This window comes from Saccopteryx leptura, chromosome 7, assembly GCF_036850995.1.
Source record: "Saccopteryx leptura isolate mSacLep1 chromosome 7, mSacLep1_pri_phased_curated, whole genome shotgun sequence".
NCBI lineage: Eukaryota > Metazoa > Chordata > Mammalia > Chiroptera > Emballonuridae > Saccopteryx > Saccopteryx leptura.
Window position 1 is genome coordinate 113,145,757 of NC_089509.1, and position 23,124 is coordinate 113,168,880.

The 23,124-nt window shown below is 41.7% G+C and overlaps 1 protein-coding gene across 1 annotated transcript; it reads left to right on the forward strand.

The window, feature by feature from the left end:
* Positions 1-1,767: 1,767 nt before the first annotated feature.
* LOC136378405 (nuclear body protein SP140-like protein) lies at positions 1,768-22,728 on the forward strand. The gene is made up of 5 exons (XM_066345303.1): positions 1,768-1,892; positions 17,367-17,529; positions 18,631-18,799; positions 20,784-20,867; positions 22,038-22,728. Exons 2-5 carry the CDS (start codon positions 17,368-17,370, stop codon positions 22,073-22,075), a joined length of 453 nt encoding a protein of 150 aa, XP_066201400.1. The 5' UTR covers positions 1,768-1,892; position 17,367; the 3' UTR covers positions 22,076-22,728.
* The last annotated feature ends 396 nt before the right edge of the window (positions 22,729-23,124 follow it).

Sequence of the window (23,124 nt, forward strand, 5' to 3'; positions counted from 1 at the left end):
GTTTAGACACGTGCCAAAAAAGGACACTCAAATCCAGACCCCAGAATGCGGCTTAGCCACAAGGCTCAGGCTGCTCCCATCAACCACACACACCGCCCCCCGCCCGCTGTCCCTGTGCCCCTGAGCTCAGAGGAGCGCAGAGCCCTGACCTCCGTGGCAGGGGGAGCCCAGGGAGACCCCCCAGAGAAGCTTCCCCTTCACAGACTCCCCGCCTGAGCGTCTCCCCAGAGAGAAGGGGGGCCGGGAACCAGGAGTCCTGCTGATTGAGGGGTCACTTCCTACAAGGGGACCTGGGTGAGGGTCTGAGTGTCCCCACTGAGGCCCCAGGGCCCCTCTCCCTGCCTCTCTGCACCCACAGCGGTGCCCGGGTCTCCATCCTCTGGCCCAGGGGCTGCTGGGGCTGCTGCAGCCGCGCCCTCCTGCTGAGAACTGTCAGGTCCGGGACTGTCTAGTCTCAGGGACAAACCTGTCCCCATAGATTCTCCCAGGTGGAGACACAGCCCGCTACTGGGGCCTGAAGGGCAGCTGCTCCTGGGGACGCTGAGGAAGCCCCTCCCCTTGGCGAGTCCTGTGCTCCACGTGACACCTCAGTCCTCAGTCCAGCAGCACTGATAGGGCTTCAGCCTGCTTCTGAGATGGTCCAGTCTGGTTCCTAACCCACGTGGGTCTGATGTTGTTTTCTGGGTCAAGGAAACTGGGCTTTGTTTCACAGGGTTCAGTGTGCCCAGCTCCCTCTGACCCCACAGAGACGTGTCTTTTCCTCGGGTCGGGCAGCCCCAGGGTGAGAGTGCCCTGCGGGAGACCGGCCCCTGCGGACTGCCCACCCAGCGACTGCTGTCAGCCTCTCATTCACGTGCTGATGGTGGGGACTCTCAGCAGACCCAGGAAAGCTGGCACATTAATACCAACACTTGCTACGACAGTTGATTGGTTGCCTGTTGCCCAAGAACAGAGGAGAGGGGACACGAGAAAGGACAGCTGTGGGCTCTGCTAGGCTCTGTCTGCACCATGAGTCCCATGGAGGCCGGCAGCAGAGGACAGCTGTGCCCGGGAGAGGCTCAGCTTACTGGTCTAGGGGGAGTGGACATCCCTGTGTGCGGCCCTGGGACACAGATGTGCTCATCAGTGTGTGGAATCTGTCCCTAGGAGATTGATATTCACTCCTTTGGGGAAAACAAAGAACAGACTTGGAGGGAAGGTAAACTTTCCTCTGTGTCCTCAGTGTAATTGGGTGAGAACCCTTAACCACAGCTGCAGGAGGTTGGCCTCATTGGAGCCTATGTGGAATCCATCGCTGGAGAGAATGTTTACTTCTCCAGCCCGTGTCCAAAGCCCAGGACCCACTTGGTTGGCTCTGAGCTCTCTATGGGCCTGGTTGATGAAGATCTGCAGTTTCTGTCTTTCTCTCTTTCCCCCACAGTCACCTCCACAAGGTCCTGGGCCACGTGCAGTATCCCCTCACCTCATGTCAGCTCAAGACCTTCCTAGGAGTGGTAGCAGCTGAAGACAGTGGATTCACAAGATGTTTTAGAGGGCTCTGCACAAACAATAGATTCCCTGGGGGCTGGTCCTGGTCCCTCTGGGGTTCTCCTTTCTTGGCTGTCCAGGTCCCCTCAGTCCTTGTTCTACCCTCTTGCTGCCACGGGTCAGGATGCTGAGAAGAACTATAGGGCTATTGGAGGGGAGAGACAGCATCTCACAGCACACAGAACGTTAGTTTCACTTCTCTTTCGTCATTTGGGTGGATCCCTTTCTAGTTGAGTTCACTCAAAACTACTTGCTCAGGGCTGGGCAGCAACACTGGTACCAGACTCGGGACACCAGAGGTTCAGAAGTTCAGGCTGGGCCTTGAGCCAAAAGATAACCAGTGGAGGAGGCGACCTCAGCACCAGGTCAGTCTCTGTCTCCCTTCCTCTAACTTTCTCTTGAATGTCTGTCTTTAGACACTCGTCTCAACCTTGACCTCAGTCCTGCTTTACAAGAACACTCAGGTGCAATGTACTGAAATGCAGGGATAGCTAATCAGGAAATCAGAGCTTTATCCTGCAGAGGGACAGCTGCTGGTGTGAGTGCAGCTGCCACAACCGCAGGACTCCTGTCTTTCAGCCAGCCACTGCTCAGTGAGCGGACTTGTCCCTCTATTCTGTTGCTTTGAGGCAGAGATTTGTTATTTTCTCATGAGCTCTGAACCCTCTCTTTTCTTTCTAGCCTCCTCTGCCTTCACCCTGGATCATTTCAAAGAGGGTACTTTAGAAAATATAGGATTCAAGGCAAACAGATGACTGATTTTCAAACACTGGGTGCCTGGTGTCCTGTCTGACCTGGGGACCATCAGCTCCGGCCTCTCCCATCTCCTGCTGGGGTCAGACTCCTTCTCCAGGAATCTTGACTTAAGGGAGTAAAAGAAAAGGGAAGGACCAAGATGCCAAGTCTAGTGCAGGCTGAGTGTTTTCATGTGTGCGGCGATTTTCTTTCTGGCATGGCTCTACCTCTAACCAGAAAAGGACTAAAAATCTTTTCGCTTTCATCACCCCGTGAGTCTTTCTCTTTCCACTGCCTGTGTCCTACTGTATGGGGTTCACACACCATAATGTTTACACCATCCTCCCATCTATTGACTGATATCTGATTATTTTCCAGTGGTTCCGTTTTCCCTAAGCCAGTCTGATAACAGGTTTATACCTCTTTGTTCTTGCGTGTACCCAAATATTTGTCTAGTTTCAGAAACCGCACTGTGACATCAATGAGGGTAATAAAATTTATCTGTCTATAGATCCTACCTGACTGTCCTTTAAATGGCTGAAGCACTACCTGGTCCTACATTCCTGAAGAGCCATCTCTGCCCACCCGGACTTCACAAGGTGTCACAGGACCAGGTGCATGTCGCTGATTTGCATGAGATGTTGAACAGGTCTTTGTGTCTATTGGCCATTTGAATCAACTCTTCTCCGAATGGCTGTTTTGTTTTTGGCCAGTGTTATCAGTTGAGGTGATTGCCCTTGCTTTAATAAGGGAGAGTTTGCTCCGTAGTCTGAACTTTAAAAATATGCTTCTCTGTCTTTAACTTGGTTTATGGTGACTTCTATCATAAATAAAGCTGGAAATTTACAGTATAGACTGGCCATATTGATTTTCTAGGGTAGGTACACCTGGTTATTATGAATACATGAAAGCAATGCAAAGCTTTGCGGGTAATTTTCATGCGCACTTGGTTTAAACATAGTTCTTGTGTTCGTTAAGATGGCAGATTTGATCCTACCTGTATTTCAAAGATCGTTCCTTTTCCAAATGTCGGAAAAGTTTTCATTTTTCAAATTTTGGGCAAAATTATTTTTTCATTAATGCAACATTGACATTTATACTTTTATCTGCTCCTTAATATTTTCATCCTTTTAGTTTTTTACTTTCTGTTCAGAATGGTTGTCTCCAATTTTTTTCTCCATGACAATTACTTTTATTTTGGCTTTTTTGATTCTTATAATTTCTTATTTGAAAAATTTATTGTTTCTTTGGCAGGGGTGGGTGGAGGACGGGACTCTCAACTTCCCTCAACAGCGCTGTAGGCTCGACTTTAACCACATTTTGTTCTTTTTTATTGTTGTTACAGAGACAGAGAGAGACAGACAGAGGGACAGATAGGGACAGACAGGAAGGGGAAGAGATGAGAAGTATCAGTTCTTCATTGCAGCTCCTTAGTTGTTCATTCATTACTTTCTCCTATGAGCCTTGACAGGGGGGCTACAGCAGACAGAGTGACCCCTTGCTCAAGTCAGCGACCTCAGGGTCTCGAACCTGCATCCTCCGCGTCCCAGTCCGACGCTCTATCCACTGCGCCACCACTGGTCAGGCACCACATTTTGTTCTCTCTCAGCCCTCCTGCACACTGTTCCTTTATTACGTAGGTGTTAGTGTGGGCTCAGGTGTTTCTGGGATGTCGTCCATGTTGTCCGGGCTGTCCGCCAGACTGACCCGTCCGCAGTCTGCTGTCTGTGCTGGCACTTACCCTGCACCTGCCCTGGCCCTGGGCCCCTCACTCATCCTGACCCGCCTTTTCCCTCGCCCCGTGGGCACCGCCTTCACCTGGGGGGATTCGTTCTTCAGATGTCTGAGACTGAATTTCTGGGCATCTGAGGCTCACTTTGAAGGCCCCACCTTCTTCCTGTCGGTGTTTCTGAGACACGGTGTCTGGTTTGCCATCCATTTCCCTCTGCTCTGCGGTGCTGCCCGGGCTCTCTGCTCCGTCCCTGCCCAGAGAGCCTCTCCTCCTGTCACACTGACCGTCACAGTGAGCACGGCTCCGTGTGCGCCCTGACATCTGGTGTACCTCGTCCCACCCTCCTTCCTCCATCAAAGTGTCCCGGCCCTTTGCATCTCCAAGTCAGCCTGTCAGAATCGTGTTGCGATGTTTTTTAAGATTGCAATTAATCTGCGCAGCCATCAGAAATGAATTGACATTTTTATATTGTGTTTTCTATCTCATGAATATGGCGCATGTATATTATTAGTATAAAATGTTTTCTAATAGCTTTGCAGCTTTCTCCCTAGAGGTTTTATACTCATTATGCTAGATTTATCCATAGATCCATTATGCTGTTAAATCTGCATAATTTAAAGTCAACTTTCTAGCTGCCTGCTACTAAGATATAAAAACAAATTTAACTGTTTCCACTTTCTGATTTCAATAACTTACAAGGGGATATATGTAAATTTACACAATGTATATATAATGACAATTTTGTCTCTTCCTTATCCCTTGTCCTTACACTTGTTCTCTGTTTCCCTGCCCTACTGTGTTGGCCGGGACTTCCAGTATGTGGTGACCACAGTTGGATAATGACGTGTCATCCTGAGCTCAGTCCCACAGGGAGCACTTCCTCCGGTACCATCAGGGATGGTCTTTGCTGTAGGTGGTCTGTTTTAATATGGAAACTTGCACAGAGTAAAGAAGTTGTGTAGTTGACTTCTGATATGTGTTCCTGGCCATTTTTGCTGTTCTCCCGGAGATTTTTTTTTTAAATCAACAATTGTTTTGGAATAATTTTGCATTTGCAGCAGAGCTGTGAAGATAGAGAGAGTTTCTGGGTACTCACACCCAGTTTCATTTCCTGTGATGTTTGCCCTGACACTCCTGGGTACATTCTACAAAATAGAAAAACAACATTGCTTCTTCAGTGTCAACTAAACCACAGATGTGTTAAATTTCAATGCTTCTTCCAGTAAAGTCCTTATTTGGTTCCAGGACTCACTGCAGGTACCACATGGCCTTCAGTCATCCTGTCACCTGTTCCTCTGATCTGTGACAGTCCTTCAGTTTTTCTGAGTTTCCATGACCTTGATAGTTTGAAAAGTACTAGTCAGGCATCGTTTTAAAAGTCCTCAATTTTGGTTTCTCTTGATTTTTTTTATTTGAGTGGGATTATGGGTTTTAGTAAAGAATTCAAGAGGAGTGCCCTTCTCGTCACTTTTCTCAGGGAGATGTCGCCCTGACTTATCACCTGGGATGTTTGCTCACCTTGCTCTGTGGTTCCAGTGCTCACTGCCAGGCTTCTTCCCTAAAGTTGTTATTTTTTCCTTTCCAAATTTATTGGCAAAGGTTATTTTGCCTATTTTTCTGGTTGTCTCTGCCTTTATACACAAATCTTTTGAAAAACCCATTTTGGAGTGAAATGTAGGCCTGCAGTGAAGGCAGGAGTCTTTGGAAAGGATATCTCGGTGGTGGAGCGTCGCCTGGCGTGCAGAAGTCCCAGGTTCGATTCCCGGCCAGGGCACACAGGAGAAGCGCCATCTGCTTCTCCACCCCTCCCCCTCTCCTTCCTCTCTGTCTCTCTCTTCCCCTCCCGCAGCTGAGGCTCCATTGGAGCAAAAGATGGCCCGGGCGCTGGGGATGGCTCCATGGCCTCTGCCCCAGGTGCTAGAGTGGCTCTGGTCCTGACAGAGCGACACCCAGGATGGGCAGAGCATCGCCCACAGGGGGCGTGCCGGGTGGATCCCGGTCGGGCGCATGCGGGAGTCTGTCTGACTGCCTCCCCGTTTCCAGCTTCAGAAAAATGCAAAAAAAAAGGAAAGGATTTCTGTTTGCTGCCCCCGGGAACACAACGCCTCCACTGGCCTGGTCTGGACTGTCACTGGACTCTCCACCCTGTGTTTATTAGAGAGTAAATAAACTCAGTTTCTGTCCCTCTTGCACTGAGGTTATCAAACCCAAGGATCTGATTCACTGGGATCAGCAAATGCCCTGACGTCAGAAGGGGCTTCTGTGCTCCCACAACTCCCTGTTCTCCTTCCCCTTAGCTTTTGCATAATAAATCCTTAGAGCATTTTCACTCATAACAGTTAAATGCTTTTTCCAGCTTTCACGTTTTATCCACAGAAAGCGAAGTCGCATGTGGAGGCTGAGTGCACTGGGTTTGTTACGCGCTCCCCACTGCAGCTCAGACTGTGGTTGCTGACTGTGGGGGTCGTGGATTCACAGTCATCTCTCCGATGATGGCTTGGAATTCGGTTGCGGTTCATGAAGTTTTTCTCTGATTGTTGCTAAGATTTTTCTCTTAGCATTTTACTGTGATGTATCTCAACATTTTGTTTTGTTTTGACAATTTTGTATTTCTTCTGTTGGGGTAGTCAGAGTTTCTTAAATTTGTGAGTTGATGTCTTCATCTGTATTGAAAATTCCTCAGACAATACTCTTCAAATAGTCCTTCCGCCCTCCCGTCAACAGCTCCCCTTCCTTTTCTAAAACTCATAGTATAACTTATATACTGCTGGCTCTGTCTCACATATCCCTCACACTAATATTGAATATTCCATTTCAACATTACTGAACATTAGTTGGATATCATCAAACTTCCACCTTGCTAATTCACTAATTACATTTTGTTTATAATTCAATCTTCTGCTAAATACTTCCACTGAGTTTAATTTAAGACATTGTATTTCTCAGCTCTGAAATATTCATTGATTATTTTCTGTGCATTTTAATTCTCTAATGAAATTTTCTTTTCTCTTTTTTAACTTATTTTCTTGTGAATTTTAATCATTATGTTTGTGTGCTCACTTGTATCTCTAGCCTGTATTATGTCTTTTTACTGTTGATTTTATCCACTACTTCTACCTTTTGATAGTAATTAGTTTTTACTGAATAATAGCAATTTTATATACAAGACATGGAGCCTCCAGATATTGATATCTTCCACATCTGAGTGGTTCCCCTCTTCTCGGTTAGTCAGCTAAAGTAATGAGGTTGATTACCTGAAACAAAGTAGGGCCTAGATTACACGGGATCAAACTGGTTGGCATAGGTTTGTTTATAGATTTCTTTGATTTTCCTTTGAATAAACCTGCGATCAGTACTGATGATCCCACTTTCACTTTTAATATGGGTAATTTGTGTCTTTTCTCTTTTTTTTTATTAAGCTAGTAAAAAGTTTATCAATTTTGCCAATCTTTTCCAAGAACCAACATAAGGTATTGTAGATTTTTCTCTGTGGTTATCTTAATTCCAATCTCAGTTATTCCTTTCAAATTAATTTTTATTTAATGTCCTTTTATCTATTTTACTTTTAAAGTTCTCTTTTTTATGTTATCTTTTATTTCTAGTTTCCTACATGGGAAACTTAGATTTTTCTTTTAGATCTTTACTTTTTTTTTTTTTTAATAAATTTTTATTAATGATAATGGGATGACATTAATAAATCAGGGTACATATATTCAAAGAAAACATGTCTAGGTTATTTTGTCATTAAATTATGTTGCATACCCCTCACCCAAAGTCAGATTGTCCTCCGCCTCCCTCTATCTAGTTCTCTGTGCCCCTCACCCTCCCCCTAACTCTCTCCCTCCCTCCCTCCCATGTCCTCCCTCCCCCCACCCCTGGTAACTACCACACTCTTGTCCATGTCTCTTAGTCTCGTTTTTATATTCCACCAATGTATGGAATCATGTAGTTCTTGTTTTTTTCTGATTTACTTATTTCACTCCGTATAATGTTATCAAGATCCCACCATTTTGCTGTAAATGATCTGATGTCATCATTTCTTATGGCTGAGTAGTATTCCATAGTGTATGTGCCACATCTTCTTTATCCAGTCTTCTATTGAAGGGCTTTTTGGTTGTTTCCCTGTCTTGGCCACTGTGAACAGTGCTGCAATGAACATGGGGCTACATGTGTCTTTACATATCAATGTTTCTGAGGTTTTGGGGTATATACCCAGTAGAGGGATTGCTGGGTCATAAGGTAGTTCTATTTGCAGTTTTTTGAGGAACCACCATACTTTCCTCCATAATGGTTGTACTACTTTACAGTCCCACCAATAGTGGATGAGAGTTCCCTTTTCTCCACAGCCTCTCCAACATTTGCTATTACCCGTCTTGTTGATAATAGCTAATCTAACAGGGGTGAGGTGGTATCTCATTGTAGTTTTGATTTGCATTTCTCTAATAACTAATGAAGCTGAGCATCTTTTCAGATATCTGTTGGCCATTTGTATTTCTTCCTGGGAGAAGTGTCTGTTCATGTCTTCTTCCCATTTTTTTATTGGATTGTTTGTTCGTTTGTTGTTGAGTTTTATGAGTTCTTTGTAAATTTTGGATATTAGGCCCTTATCTGAGCTGTTGTTTGAAAATATCATTTCCCATTTAGTTGGCTGTCTGTTTATTTTGATATCAGTTTCTCTTGCTGAGCAAAAACTTTTTATTCTGATGTAGTCCCATTCATTTATCTTTGCCTTCACTTCTCTTGCCATTGGAGTCAAGTTCATAAAATGTTCTTTAAAACCCAGGTCCATGATTTTAGTACCTATGTCTTCTTCTATGTACTTTATTGTTTCAGGTCTTATATTTAGGTCTTTGATCCATTTTGAATTAATTTTAGTACACGGGGACAGGCTATAGTCGAGTTTCATTCTTTTGCATGTGGCTTTCCAGTTTTCCCAACACCATTTGTTGAAGAGGCTTTCTTTTCTCCATTGTGTGTTGTTGGCCCCTTTATCAAAGATTATTTGACCATATATATGTGGTTTTATTTCTGGGCTTTCTATTCTATTCCATTGGTCTGAGTGTCTATTTTTCTGCCAATACCATGCTGTTTTGATTATCGTGGCCCTATAATATAGTTTAAAGTCAGGTATTGTAATGCCCCCAGCTTCATTCTTTTTCCTTAGGATTGTTTTGGCTATTCGGGGTTTTTTATAGTTCCATATAAATCTGATGATTTTTTGTTCCATTTCTTTAAAAAATCTCATAGGAATTTTGATGGGAATTGCATTAAATTTATATATTGCTTTGGGTAATATGGCCATTTTAATTATATTTATTCTTCCTATCCAAGAACAAGGAATATTTTTCCATCTCATTGTGTCTTTTTCTATTTCTCTTAATAATGCCTTGTAGTTTTCGTTATATAGGTCCTTTACATTCTTTGTTATGTTTATTCCTAGGTATTTTATTTTTTTGTTGCAATCGTGAAGGGGATTATTTTTTTGAGTTCGTTTTCTAATATTTCATTGTTGGCATATAGAAAGGCTATGGACTTTTGTATGTTAATTTTGTATCCTGCGACCTTACTGTATTGGTTTATTGTTTCTAATAATCTTTTTGTGGAGTCCTTCGGGTTTTCGATGTATAGGATCATATCATCAGCAAAAAGTGATACCTTTACTTCTTCTTTTCCGATATGGATGCCTTTTATTTCTTTGTCTTGTCTGATTGCTCTGGCCAGAACTTCTAGCACCACGTTAAATAAGAGTGGAGAGAGTGGACAACCCTGTCTTGTTCCTGATTTAAGGTAAAAAGTCCTCAGTTTTATGCCGTTTAATATGATGTTGGCTGATGGTTTATCATATATGGCCTTTATCATGTTGAGATATTTTCCTTCTATACCCATTTTGTTGAGAGTCTTAAACATAAAATTGTGTTGTATTTTATCAAAAGCCTTTTCTGCATCTATTGATAAGATCATGTGGTTTTTGTTCTTTGTTTTGTTGATATGGTGTATTACGTTAACCTTTTTGCGTATGTTGAACCATCCTTGAGATTCTGGGATGAATCCCACTTGATCATGATGTATTATTTTTTTAATATGTTGTTGTATTCGGTTTGCCAGTATTTTGTTTAGTATTTTAGCATCTGTATTCATTAGAGATATTGGTCTGTAGTTTTCTTTCTTTGTGCCATCCTTGCCAGGTTTTGGTATGAGGGTTATGTTGGCCTCATAAAATGTGTTTGGAAGTATTGCTTCTTCTTCAATTTTTTGGAAGACTTTGAGTAGAATAGGAACCAAGTCTTCTTTGAATGTTTGATAGAATTCACTAGTATAACCATCTGGGCCTGGATTTTTATTTTTGGGGAGGTTTTTAATAGTTTTTTCTATTTCCTCCCTGCTGATTGGTCTGTTTAGGCTTTCCACTTTTTCATGACTCAGTCTAGAAGGTTGTATTGTTCTAGGAATTTATCCATTTCTTCTAGATTGTTGTATTTGGTGGCATATAATTTTTCATAGTATTCTACAATAATTCTTTGTATATCTATGATGTCTGTGGTGATCTCTCCTCTTTCATTTTGGATTTTATTTATTTGAGTCCTGTGCCTTTTTTCCTTGGTGAGTCTTGCCAAGGGTTTGTCAATTTTGTTGATCTTTTCAAAGAACCAGCTCCTTGTTTTATTGATTTTTTCTATAGTTTTTCTGTTCTCTATTTCATTTATTTCTGCTCTGATTTTTATTATCTCCTTTCTTCGGCTGGTTTTGGGTTGTCTTTGTTCTTCTTTTTCTAGTTCCTTAAGGTGTGAAGTTAAGTGGTTTACTTCGGCTCTCTCTTGTTTGTTCATATAGGCCTGAAGTGATATGAACTTTCCTCTTATTACTGCTTTTGCTGCATCCCAGAGATTCTGATATGTCGTATTTTCATTTTCATTTGTCTGTATATATCTTTTGATCTCTGCGCTTATTTCTTCTTTGACCCATTCATTTTTTAGAAGTATGTTGTTTAGTTTCCACATTTTTGTGGGTTTTTCCCCCTCTTTTTTGCAGTTGAATTCTAGTTTCAAGGCTTTATGATCAGAGAATATGCTTGGTACAATTTCAATTTTTCTAAATTTGCTGATATTGTCTTTGTGGCCCAACATATGGTCAATTCTTGAGAATGTTCCATGTACACTAGAGAAAAATGTATACTCTGTCGCTTTGGGATCAAGTGTCCTGTAGATGTCTATCATATCCAGGTGTTCTAGTATTTCGTTTAAGGCCACTATATCTTTATTGATTCTCTGTTTGGATGACCGATCTAGAGCCGTCAGCGGTGTATTGAGGTCTCCAAGTATGATTGTATTTTTGTTAGTTTTTGTTTTAAGGTCAATAAGTAGCTGTCTTATATATTTTGGTGCTCCTTGGTTTGGTGCATATATATTAAGGATTGTTATGTCTTCTTGATTCAACTTCCCCTTAATCATTATGAAATGACCATTTTTGTCTCTGAGTACTTTTTCTGTCTTGTAGTCAGCATTATTAGATATGAGTATTGCTACACCTGCTTTTTTTGGGGTGTTGTTTGCTTGGAGTATTGTTTTCCAGCCTTTCACTTTGAATTTGTTTTTATCCTTGTTGCTTAGATGTGTTTCTTGTAGGCAGCATATAGTTGGATTTTCTTTTTTAATCCATTCTGCTACTCTGTGTCTTTTTATTGGTAAGTTTAATCCATTTACATTTAGTGTAATTCTTGACACTTGTGGGTTCCCTACTGCCATTTTATAAATTGCTTTCTGTTAGTTTTGTATCTTGTTTGATTCTTCTCTTTTGTTTTTCTATCATTTGTTTTTGTTTGTTTGTGTTCCATACTTCTTTCCTCTGTTGCTACCTTTTTTAAGTCAAGTGTTTTTGTGGTGGTTTTTTCAAGGGTGGTTCCCATTAAGTAATGAAAAGGGTACCTACCATATTCATTGTAGTACCCTATCTTATGAGTATTTCTGCACTTCATCGTCCTTTGCTACTGTTAATCTCCATCCTCTCCCCCCTTTTTTTCCTTTGTTGTCACAGTTTAAGTTTGGTTTTATTGTGTTCTTGGTGGAGCTGTTACTTGTGGTGTTGTTTTCTTTTGTTCTTTGTATCTGGTTGGAAAACCCCCTTTAGTATTTCCTGGAGTGGGGGCTTTCTGCTGATAAATTCTCTCATCTTTTCTGTATTTGTGAATGTTTTTATATCTCCTTCATACTTGAAGGATAGCTTTGATGGGTATAGTATTCTTGGCTGAAAGTTCCTCTCTTTCAGGGCTTTAAATATTGGGGTCCACTCTCTTCTAGCTTGTAGAGTTTCTGCTGAGAAATCTGATGATAATCTAATAGGCCTTCCTTTATATGTTGTACTCTTCTTTTCCCTGGCTGCCTTGAGAATTTTTTCTTTGTCATTGGTTTGTGTCATCTTTATTATGATGTGCCTTGGAGTGGGTTTGTTGGGGTTAAGAAAACTTGGTGTTCTGTTTGCTTCTTGAATTTGAGGCTTTAGTTCTTTCCACAGGCTTGGGAAGTTCTCATCTATTATTTGTTTGAGTATATTCTCCATTCCATTTTCTTTCTCTTCTCCCTCTGATATACCTATTATTCTTATGTTATTCTTTCTGATGGAGTCAGACAATTCCTGTAGGGCTTTCTCATTTTTTATTATTTTTGAGTCTCTTTCTTCTTCTCTCTGTTGTGCCTCAAGTTGTTTGTCTTCTATTTCACTAATCCTATCTTCTATCTGGGCTGTTCTGTTAGCTAAGCTTGTTACCTCGTTTTTCAGCTCGTGAATTGAGTTTTTCATTTCTGTTTGATTTGTTTTTATAGTTTCAATTTCCTTGGTAATATATTCTTTGTGTTCATTGAGTTGTTTTCTGATCTCCCTAAATTGCCTTTCTGTGTTTTCTTGTATATCTCTGAGTATTTTTAAGATTTCTATTTTAAATTCTCTGTCATTTAGCTCCAAGGCTTCCAATATGTTAAGTCTTTTCTCCATAGATTTTTCCACATCTATTTGTGTTACCTCTCTTTCTTTTGTATTCATAATATTCGATTTCCTCTTTCTTATTGGCATCTGAGGGTGGTCTTGTTGATAGCACACAGGCGCACTCCCTCCGCGGCTTGAATGAACGTCCCTGCGGTAGTTAGCTTTCTCCACACCCTCGTCTCTCAGATTCAAGTGATAACAGTCCTTTCGCTTTCAGTTTGTGTGGAACTCCGGAATGCTCCGAGGATAAATTTTTCTGTTTCTAGTTGATAAATTTGTTGTGATTTTGGGGAGATGTGTCGGACGCGCTGCTCACGGCGCCATTTCCGTGACGTCACTCCTGATCTTTATTTTCTAATATATGTATTTCAAGGAATACATTTCCCTCTGACCACTGCTTTTTCTGCATCACCAAAATTTGATAAATTGTATGTTTAATTGTATTTATTTCAATGACTTAAAATTTTCTCGAGAGTTTTTCTATCACCCTCATGTCACTTAGACGTGTAGTTTTTGATCTCTAAATATTTGAAGAGTTTCAATCTATCTCCCTGTTACTGATTTCTAGTTTCATTCCTTTGTTGTCTGAGAACATACTCTTCATGACTTCTATTCCTTTTGCTAAACTGAGTTTTATGATCCAGGAATTGGTCTTACTTGGTGAAGGTGAGTTTTCCCTGTCATCTGGACTGTGTGTAATTCAGTGTTGCTGGATGAAGTACTCTATAAATGTCAAATATATCAGGCTATTTGACAGTGATGTTCAAATGAACTATCTCTTTGTTGATTCTTACCCTGCTAGAACTAAAGGAGGTGTTGAAGTATCAAACTCTAGCAGTGTACTTGTTCATTTCTACTTTTAGTTCTTCTCATTTTTATCTTCCATTATTTGATGTTATGTATGTAGGTAAATGCAGGTTAAAGATTGTCACATCTTCTTGGAAAACAAACCTGTCTTTCATGTATAATACCTTATTTCTCCTTCCTAATTTTTCTATTCTGAATCTTCTTTGTCTGGAAATAATATAGCTACTCCATCTATATTTTGAATAGTGTCAGCATGATATCTCAGTCTCCATTATTAACATAAGTCTTTACATTCAAAGGTTTATTTCCTGGACAAGATACAGTTTTTAAATTTTCATTCTCTTTAACAATCTCCACTTTTTAACTGGAATATTAAGACCATTGACATTGTAAGTCATTATTAGTATGTGAATTAACATCTGTCAGGTTTGTAACTCCCCTCTATTCGTTGTATTTCTTCTTTGTGTCTTCCCCTGTACCTGTTTTTCTGCCTCCTCTAGATTCATTTAGCAACTACATGATTTCATCTCATTCTTTGATTAACATATCAGTTTCACACCTTTGTAAATATTTTTAGTGTTTGCCTACAGGTCATAATAAGCATTTGATACCACTTCATCTAGAGCGCAGGTGCCTTATAACAGAGTATTTTTAATTTCTTCTTCACATCCCTGTGACATTGTTGTCATTCATTCCAATTACCTCTATGTTATAATCATCACCTGTTTCAATCTGACCTGTTCGGTCCCCTGCTAGCTGCCATCATCTACTTCTTTTTACTATCTCCTGGGTTAGCTATACTGGTTTTTGATTTTCGTGTCTTCATCATTACTGGTTTATTTTTCTGTTTTCCTGGAATTGATTCTAATGTGTTTTTAAAGATAATGTGTGTGTGTGTTGCTGAATATTAGTCATTCACTGGATAAAAATATAGAGATAGATAGACAGATAGATCGATAGATAGATAGGTAAATAGATAGATAAACTTGAACCATACTAAATGAGTTAGAACATCTTTTCATGATATTAATATATAAAACATATGTGATGCAGGAAAAAGAGGCATATAATGTAGAAAAATTAATGATGCAGAAAAGATAATATGATATCACAATAATATATTATGACAAAATATCTCCAAGATATGGTTAAGTTATAAATATAAGTAGATGAAATTAAATCCCTACAAAGAATTTAAGGGAGAATACGAGCACAGACATTAAAATGGGTTATATGGAAGATGTGGATAGAGTGATATGGATGGACAAAGAAATGATGTTGTTGGAAACAAGTAAAAATTAAAGAGTAACATATTAATTGCATAAAAATTTAGGAGCATGTGTGAAGTTGCATTTTAAAACAGTTAGATAGATAGATTATATATAGGCATAAAAAATGTTTATAGAAACATTAAGAATAGATATTTGGCCCAGTCTGGTTGGCTAAGTGGTAGAGTGTGGACCTGGCGTGTGGCTGTCCTAGATTTGATTCCTGGTCAGGGCAAACAGGAGTGACAGCCATCTACTTCTCTATTCCTACCCCTACCTGTTCTTTCTTTCTCTTCTCCTCCTGTAGCCATGGCTGATTGGTTCAAGGAAGTTGGCCTCGGGCATTGAGGATGGATCTATGGCCTCCACCTCAGGTGCTAAAGAATGGCTCTGTTGCTGAGCAATGGAGTGATGGCTCAAGATGAGCAGAGCATCGCCCCCTAGTCGGCTTGCCTGGTAGATCCTGATCAGGGTGCAACAGTAGTCTGTCTCTCTGCTTCCCCTTCTCACATTAAAAAAGGAAGAGAGAGAAAAAAAAGAATAGATATTTATTAAGTAAAATTTCTCAGCCCAAAGTCGGAAAGTATTTTGATTGACTGAGTTTGATGTGGGGTGTTGGACAGGGGACAGACTGACAGGAAGGGAGATTGGAAGCATCAGTTCTTCTTTGTGGCACCAAAATTGTTCTTTGATTGCTTTCTCATATGTGCCTTAACCAGGGTGGGCTCCAGCTGAGCCAGTGACCTCTTGTTCAGGCCAGCAACCTTGAGCTTCAAGCCAGCTGCCTTTGGGATCAAACCAGTGAGCATAAGGATATGTCTATGATCCCATGCTCAATCCAGCAACCTAAGAATTTTGAAACTGTGTCTTCGGCATCCCAAGCCAATGCTCTGTCCACTGCGCCACCTCCTGGTCAGGCCAGAACAAACTCTGATCACCTAACACTAGATGATAAGCAAAACAAGTCAGACACAGAAGCACACATGATATACTATTCCATACGTGAAATCCAGTTACAGGCAACGTTAACACAGGGTGATAGAAATCAGCTATGTTTGCCTCTGAGAGGTGCCTGGCTCCAGTTGGTCAGAGTACTATCGAGGGATTATTGCCAGTTCTTCGTTTTTCAAATAACACGTTAGTTTCAGCACAGTGTCTCCCTTTCAATCTCCACCATCGCGAAGATTCCGCAGGGCAGGGACCCTGGCTGCTTTCCTGAACACTGGAAGCATCCTTCACCTACCTCTTTGCTCCTGTGACCCCTGTTTTATTGTTGAAATCTTTCATATGCTCGCTGCTTTCTGCCAATCGCTTTGCCACTGTGAAACCAATTTTATAATTATGATTTTTGTGGCAATTATAATAAGAGAGTAGATAAATGCTTCTTTCCAATCTGCAATTCATAACAAGAACCTAGTTTTTATAGAATTTGACACAGTAATGTGATATTATTAGTCCCTGCTACATATTGGATACCAGAAACAGCCACTAATTTTCTTCTGGATGAAAAAGGAAGCTTAGGAATCTTCATGACTTTTAGGAATACAAAATGTCTATTAAAACATTCTTTTCAGAGCCATAAAATGATCAACTGAGAAGCAGAATTACAGACTCAGGTTCCACTTACTTTCACAGGAAATAGCAGTCATTCAGATGCCTAAAAAGATTCATTGCACATAATAATAGAACAGACATTGTTAATAATAATAATAATATACAACATATTATCACAAAGCAGAAATCCCAGGAGAAATGATTTATATTCTTGTGAAATTTCAGTTTATGCTTTATCATATAATTATTAAACCACTCCTTATTAACATTTATGAACTACTTTTATAATTCAGGATGGTGTTTCTCTAAACTGCTTTATGTCAGAGAGGGAGCACCTTGTTTTTATTTTTCTAAGATTTATTTTCTTTAGTTGTTAATTATGATGCATTTTTAAGGTTAGATTCTATAGTTATTTTATTGTTTCTTATTCCTTTGTGGATGACCTGTTTACTCTATCTCACTTTGGTATTATTTAAAACGTTTTCATAAAAACATCCAGATAGGTTTAGGACAAACTAACTTTACAATAGCTTTTATCATAACAAACTGGAATTTTTAAATACTACACATGTTTTTCTTACCCCCATGCTTTATTTTATTATAGCTTTGTCTATTGCTTCAATTCCGTTTGTTCTCATTTCTACACAAAAGAACTTATTTTATATATATTGCTTCTCCACAGCCATCTGTCTATATAAAATGTTACAGCCTCCACAAGAGTGTCATAAAGTTGGTAACCCTTTTATCGTGGTGTCTTTTCTCCCTAGGATGGCTGCAGAAGACCAAAACGTAGACAACAGACTTTTCTATGACATTACACTTAACTTATTCAAAAGCCATAAGGAAGAGATTTCAGAAGCAATAAAAACAACATTTCCTTTCCTTGAATATCTCCGTGACCATAGATTGATCAGCGATGAACTGTATAAAGTAAGTGAGGTTTATTATGTCACATTCTGGTAAACCAACCTCAAATTAAGTTATGCCTAGATGTCCTGGAATCAAAAGTCAAAGCACAATTCGGTAACTGAAGAGTCTGCTATGAGAGAGGGCCTTCTCCAGTACTGCTGTGAGGGTTCCTCTGAGGTCAAAGGGAGAAGAAAAGCAGGCCTTAACTAGAGATAATCTGGTTTATCTGAATAAACAGGGGTCCACAGTGCCCCCTAGAGGTGGGTGAGTAGTACTAGAGATAAGCTTTATCTGAAGTGGGTAGTCTAACTAGGTGAATAATGCCTTGGAGAAATTAAATATACAATATAGCATAAACTAAGAATTAAATGTAATTTTAAAGAATGAATGACAAAGTTTAATGATTTAATGGAATAAAATAAGAATTGACACACCATTTCATGGCAGTGAACATCAACTTAAATACTTAGATCTGAGAACATTAAAATCCAAAGAGAATTGTCTTGTTAGGACAAATTGAAAAGAAAATGCTTAATATTGTTTTTCCAAAAATTTTTCAGTTCCTGTTTTTGTTTTTTCTTTTAGTGTTTCTAGAGTCTTGGAATTTAGGTTAACTTTAGAAAGAGCCAGAGGTGGAAATACAGACATGTCAGCCTTCTCCTTCCTTATGAACAGGCTTTCTTCATGGCCAAGTTCACAGAAAGGTGCAATCTATCCCCTGAGTTCCCTTGAGCTCTTCAAGGCTAAGTCAGTCCTGGGGAAGGGACAAGAGTTGTCCTGACAACAGAACAGCAGCTCGCCACCTACCAGGTCGATTCCTCAAACATGTGGCAGGGTCTGACAGGGCTACATGTCACTGAGCTTGAACCCATGTTGTTCTTCACATCTGCCCCTTCCTGCATCTGATGTACAAAAGTGAGGAGATCAGTTCATTAATGGATATTTTCAAGGAGGGGGCCGTAGTTGTTTCACTAATAGCATACACATAGAGAAGTTCTAAAACAGTACCTGAAGAAATACCTAGGTGGGAACACTGTAATACATTAACAATAAACCCCTTTCTAGGGCTCTTCTGTCACTTGGATGTCTGCATTTATATTTTCCCCATTTGATATTTCTAAGGTATCTCTAGAAAATTATAAAGGATGGAGTACTCTACAAGCAGTCATATACTATATTCTCAGTGAGCTGGAGAAGACATTTGACCCATCTTATCTGCAAGTAATTTTCAGGAAGGTCATCAGGAAGCATTATCCTGGTTTAAATTGCTTATATAGAATGTTTAAAAATGGTAATAAGGTTTTATTATCTACTTTTGGGCAAATTCTTTTTCACGTGTATATTTTTAGTTCTTACTCTGGGTCACACACCGTGCTGGGCAGGGGGGATATAACCGTTAACAAAACACAGAAATTGTGAGCCTTTGCGTCCTTACAATACAATAGCTACAGTGCAACACCCACCGGGAGGTCTGCCTAACGAGGCTGGTAGACTCACAGGACAACCAGAGCCACAGTGGCATCAGATTACTTAGGACAAGTGACAGGAAACACTATATGACGACAGGGCAGCATCACTTGCTGCTCTTCGGTGGGACTCCTTACAGTTGTCCACAGAGCAGTCCGCCAAGTTGACTACCACTTACCTCGAATGGCAGCTTAGTTAAGGATTCAAAATCCACCCTAGCCTAGCAGCGCCATGCTCAGGGGAGTCAATGTCCAGTGTAACAACTTTGTAGTCATAACTTTCAGGGTAGCACAAGGGACAGCCATCATACAAGGGTTACCACATTAGAGGGGGAGCAATTATGGCTTATAGTTTATATCTAGTTCCTCTCAGGCTTTATCTAGCAATTGTCACTGGTCATTTCAAACTGTAAGCCCAGTGTTGGCCTAGTAACAAGGAAGAGAGGCCACCTTCATCAGGTGTTCGGAGTAATGAACAAGAAATTTAATTCAAGGTCCAATGTGCTCTTATAGAAGAAATGGTTTTATTCAGTCATTCTCTACAATAGATGCATTCAACAATCAAATAACCACAGAACCTATTGCTCTGCCAGAGATGATTTTTGATACTACACAGAATTACTCGTTTGATTCCCTACTTACTTCCTGAGAAGGCATGGTTTTATACATTTAATTGTTTTTTGGTAAAGAAAATGTCCTCCAATAATTTTTTTTGACTTGCCTAGAAATTTTTTTCTTTTAACACAATTTTGGTTTCAAGATCTCCAAGTAATGTGGGAGAGAGAAGTCACAAGAAAAATGGCTGTATGAACTGGGGATGCACATGCCACAGGGGCGGGCATAGAGCGTTCCAGGTCCCGTGTGTCCACAGAACAAGGGCATATGGCATTAATCTCAGAGTGAGAAGCAGACTGTGTGAGATGGTGCAAAGGGGAATAAATTGAAAGCTGTGGTTTCTAAAGCTAAGGAATCTGAGGTTATTTACTACACAGTAAAGAGCTGGTAAAGGTTTGTAAGCACAGGTGCCTTGCCCCAGCAAGTACCCCTGCCAGCAGCCCTGAGGCATCTGAGCCCACTGCTTCCCTCTGTCTCCTCCCTGGACTCCCTACAGAGACCTACCCAAGGAGTTTGGGTTATTTCTTCCTCCGTGTGTGTTCTGGGTCAGCTACATGCAGAGGCTCTGGGCTGGTGCTGTGTTCTCCCCTCTCTGCCAGCCTCCCAGGTCCCTGTGCCACTATATTCAGTCCCTGCTTGTGACTTCAGAGAGTGTCCTTCCTCCTCCTGGGATCTGCGTGGTCCTGGGACATCTGTCTAGTTGCTCCATGTCCTCTGATTGCCTCTTTGGGAAGCACTCATCCTCCCTGACTCAATTAAGCTAAAACCCTCTGTGGTGCAGCCACATCTCTAAAATTTTGGGGTATTTTCTCTTTTACACAGGTGCGCTTCCAAGGAGTTCCTTACAGATTGAACAGTCAGAGCAAACACAGTCTAAGATAAATAGCACGTTATTTATTTTCATACACACTTTCTCGAGCACTTGGTGTCGTCCCACGATTAACAAGCTCACGACCTCTCTGTGACTTCTTTATCCTAAGACTTGAGGTGCTCTCGTCTGCATAGGAAGTGTAAGGGCTCCCTTGTTGTGGGTGCTCTTCTGTCAACAGGATGATAGAACTTTACTATGAGAATTCCTATCAACTGAGCTCTGAGTGACCCACGGGCTGGAAAGTCCTGAACTTGTAATTTAAGATGATGTCACTGTTCTCAGTGATGATCTCTAATTGTCTTCTCCTCTTCTTCTGTCTTCAGAGATACCAGACAAAAACTTTTTCCCAGAAAGCGATGAAGAAGAAAAGGAAGAGCTCCCCAACATCCCACTAAGCCTTGAACAAGGTTATTGCAAACACATAAAATCCAATTCTCAACTCCTACTAGGAAAGGATTAAGGGAGACGGGATCTGAGTCTGACTGAGGATCAGGGAAGAACTGTTGAGCATGGAATGGCAGGGAGGGTGTTGGTATGAGTATCTGACCAGGGCCTGATCTCAGAGGAACAGCTCTGATGAGACCATTGGACAATAAACAAGACAGAGGAACGAGAACCCAGTGTGTCAAGAAACCAGGTTTAAAGAGAATGCTGACCCGGCAGTAAAGGTGATCTGGAAGGACCTGTAGGAGGAGATTAGTGTGAAGCTGGGAAGGGCTGGGAACTATGGGCACAGGGTCGAACCAGAAGGAGAGACTTGATGGAAGAAGAAACTGATTTAAACATGGGGGATGTTGATCAGGAGCAGAAATACTCGAGGAGATGGGCAGTCACACAGGGAGAGAGGCGAGGAAGTGGTGAGATGTGTTTGAGGGGGTGTGGGTGGGTACTTCGAGAGAGAGGAAGAAGGGGGGCAATAAAAGATGGGGTGAAGGACACAACAAAACAACCACATTGCTAAGAGTCACCTACTGAGCATTTGCTCTGGCAGCTCTGGGCTTAGTGCTCACCGCTGCCTTGGGGGCAGTATCACTCTCCACCCATTCTCAGAAAAGAAGCCTGAAATCTAGGGAAACCATGTGTGTGGTTGGCCTGTGGTCAAAAAAACAGGATGAACCCAGAACCTGTGATCTTATCAACACACACTCAATCCTCATAGAAAGACTAACAAGACAGTAAACAGGAGTGCAGAGGGGGGTGTGGTGTGAAGAGGGGTGGAGACAAGGAGACATCACTTTGCAGGAAGTAAGGTGAGGCCACCAGACAAGGACAGTTCTAAGGACAGAAACAGGCTGACTATGGCCACGGGTGACAGGAAGAGTCATCACCAGGTTCTGAGTGGCTGGCGGATGATCTCAGTGAGAAGGCTTGACTGAGGCTCAGGGTACAGCTGAAGACCAGGGTCAGGGTTGTGGTCAGGATCGGGGCCAGGTGCGTCCTCCTGTCCAGATGAGCTCTACACTGATACCCGCAGGGCAGGATTTCAGGTCCCACTTTGTAAAGGAGAAAATGGGATTATGGGAGATCAACACAGCACATACTTCAATATCTGAAATAAACTTGTTTTGTTTCCCCAGGAACTGGTGAAAACCTGAAGCAAACTCTGAACCCTTGACCTTGTATGGTTTGACAAACCCACGTCACTACTATAACTTCAGTTAAAAACAGAAACTAAGAAACACCAACTTCCTTGCAAAAGATCCATCCTGTCTTATCTTTGTCTGTTCCCGTTGCCTGTTCTGTGATTCTTGTCCCTTTCTGCAATGTGCTGGGGGAGGGCTGCTTCCTATCTGTACTAATTGTCCAGAAAGGACAATGTCTTCATATGTGATTTCTCCAGGGACTCAGATGACAGAGTCTTGGTACTGTGGGTCCCTGATGGGACCGCTCCGTGGTACTCTTACATGCAAAGCCTGCTCTCTCACGACAGCCCGACCTGCATGTTTTTCCTGAACACCTGACTGCACAGTTTTTACCTCTGTCTTGCGTGAATCTGCGGTGCTTTCAGGTCACATCCAGTGGCCAGCACTGCAGCGAGAAGAGCATGTCTCTGCTGGGTCAGGGTACCCTGTGTCACTCACACAGGACCATCGACACCGTGTGACTCCCATGCAGACTCTTCTCCATCCTCCTCGGGGCAGCGGGTCTGACGCTGTCCCCAAATGCCTGAAGGGCACGTACAGGAACAGCTTGATGTTTCTGTCTCTCTCTCTCTCCCTCTTCCTTTCTGCTTTCTCTAAAATTGATAAATAAAAATTAAAAAACAAAACAAACTATTATTACCTTGGTTAGGTTATTGTCCTGAAATTAAAGAGCTTGCAGGTGTGATCCCTAATCAGGGCACATACGAGAACCTCAGAGCACAGAAGTGGCCATGCCCAGCTGAGTCCTTCATAGCATGTCCCCAGCCCAGTGCTCGGACCTACCAAGCTCTGCTCAGCACTCGGGGCCGACGCTGGAACCAGTGGAGCCACTGACTGCAAGAGGGGGAGAGAGAGAGAAGGGGGAGAGGGAGGGGAAGAAAAGCAGATGGTAGCTCCTCTTCTGTGCCAGGACCAGGGATGAACCTGGGACAGTCGCAGGACAGGCCAACGCTCTATCCACTGAGCCAACCGGCCAGGGCCCCCACCTAAGTTTCACACTAGCTGACAGACAAAGACTGAG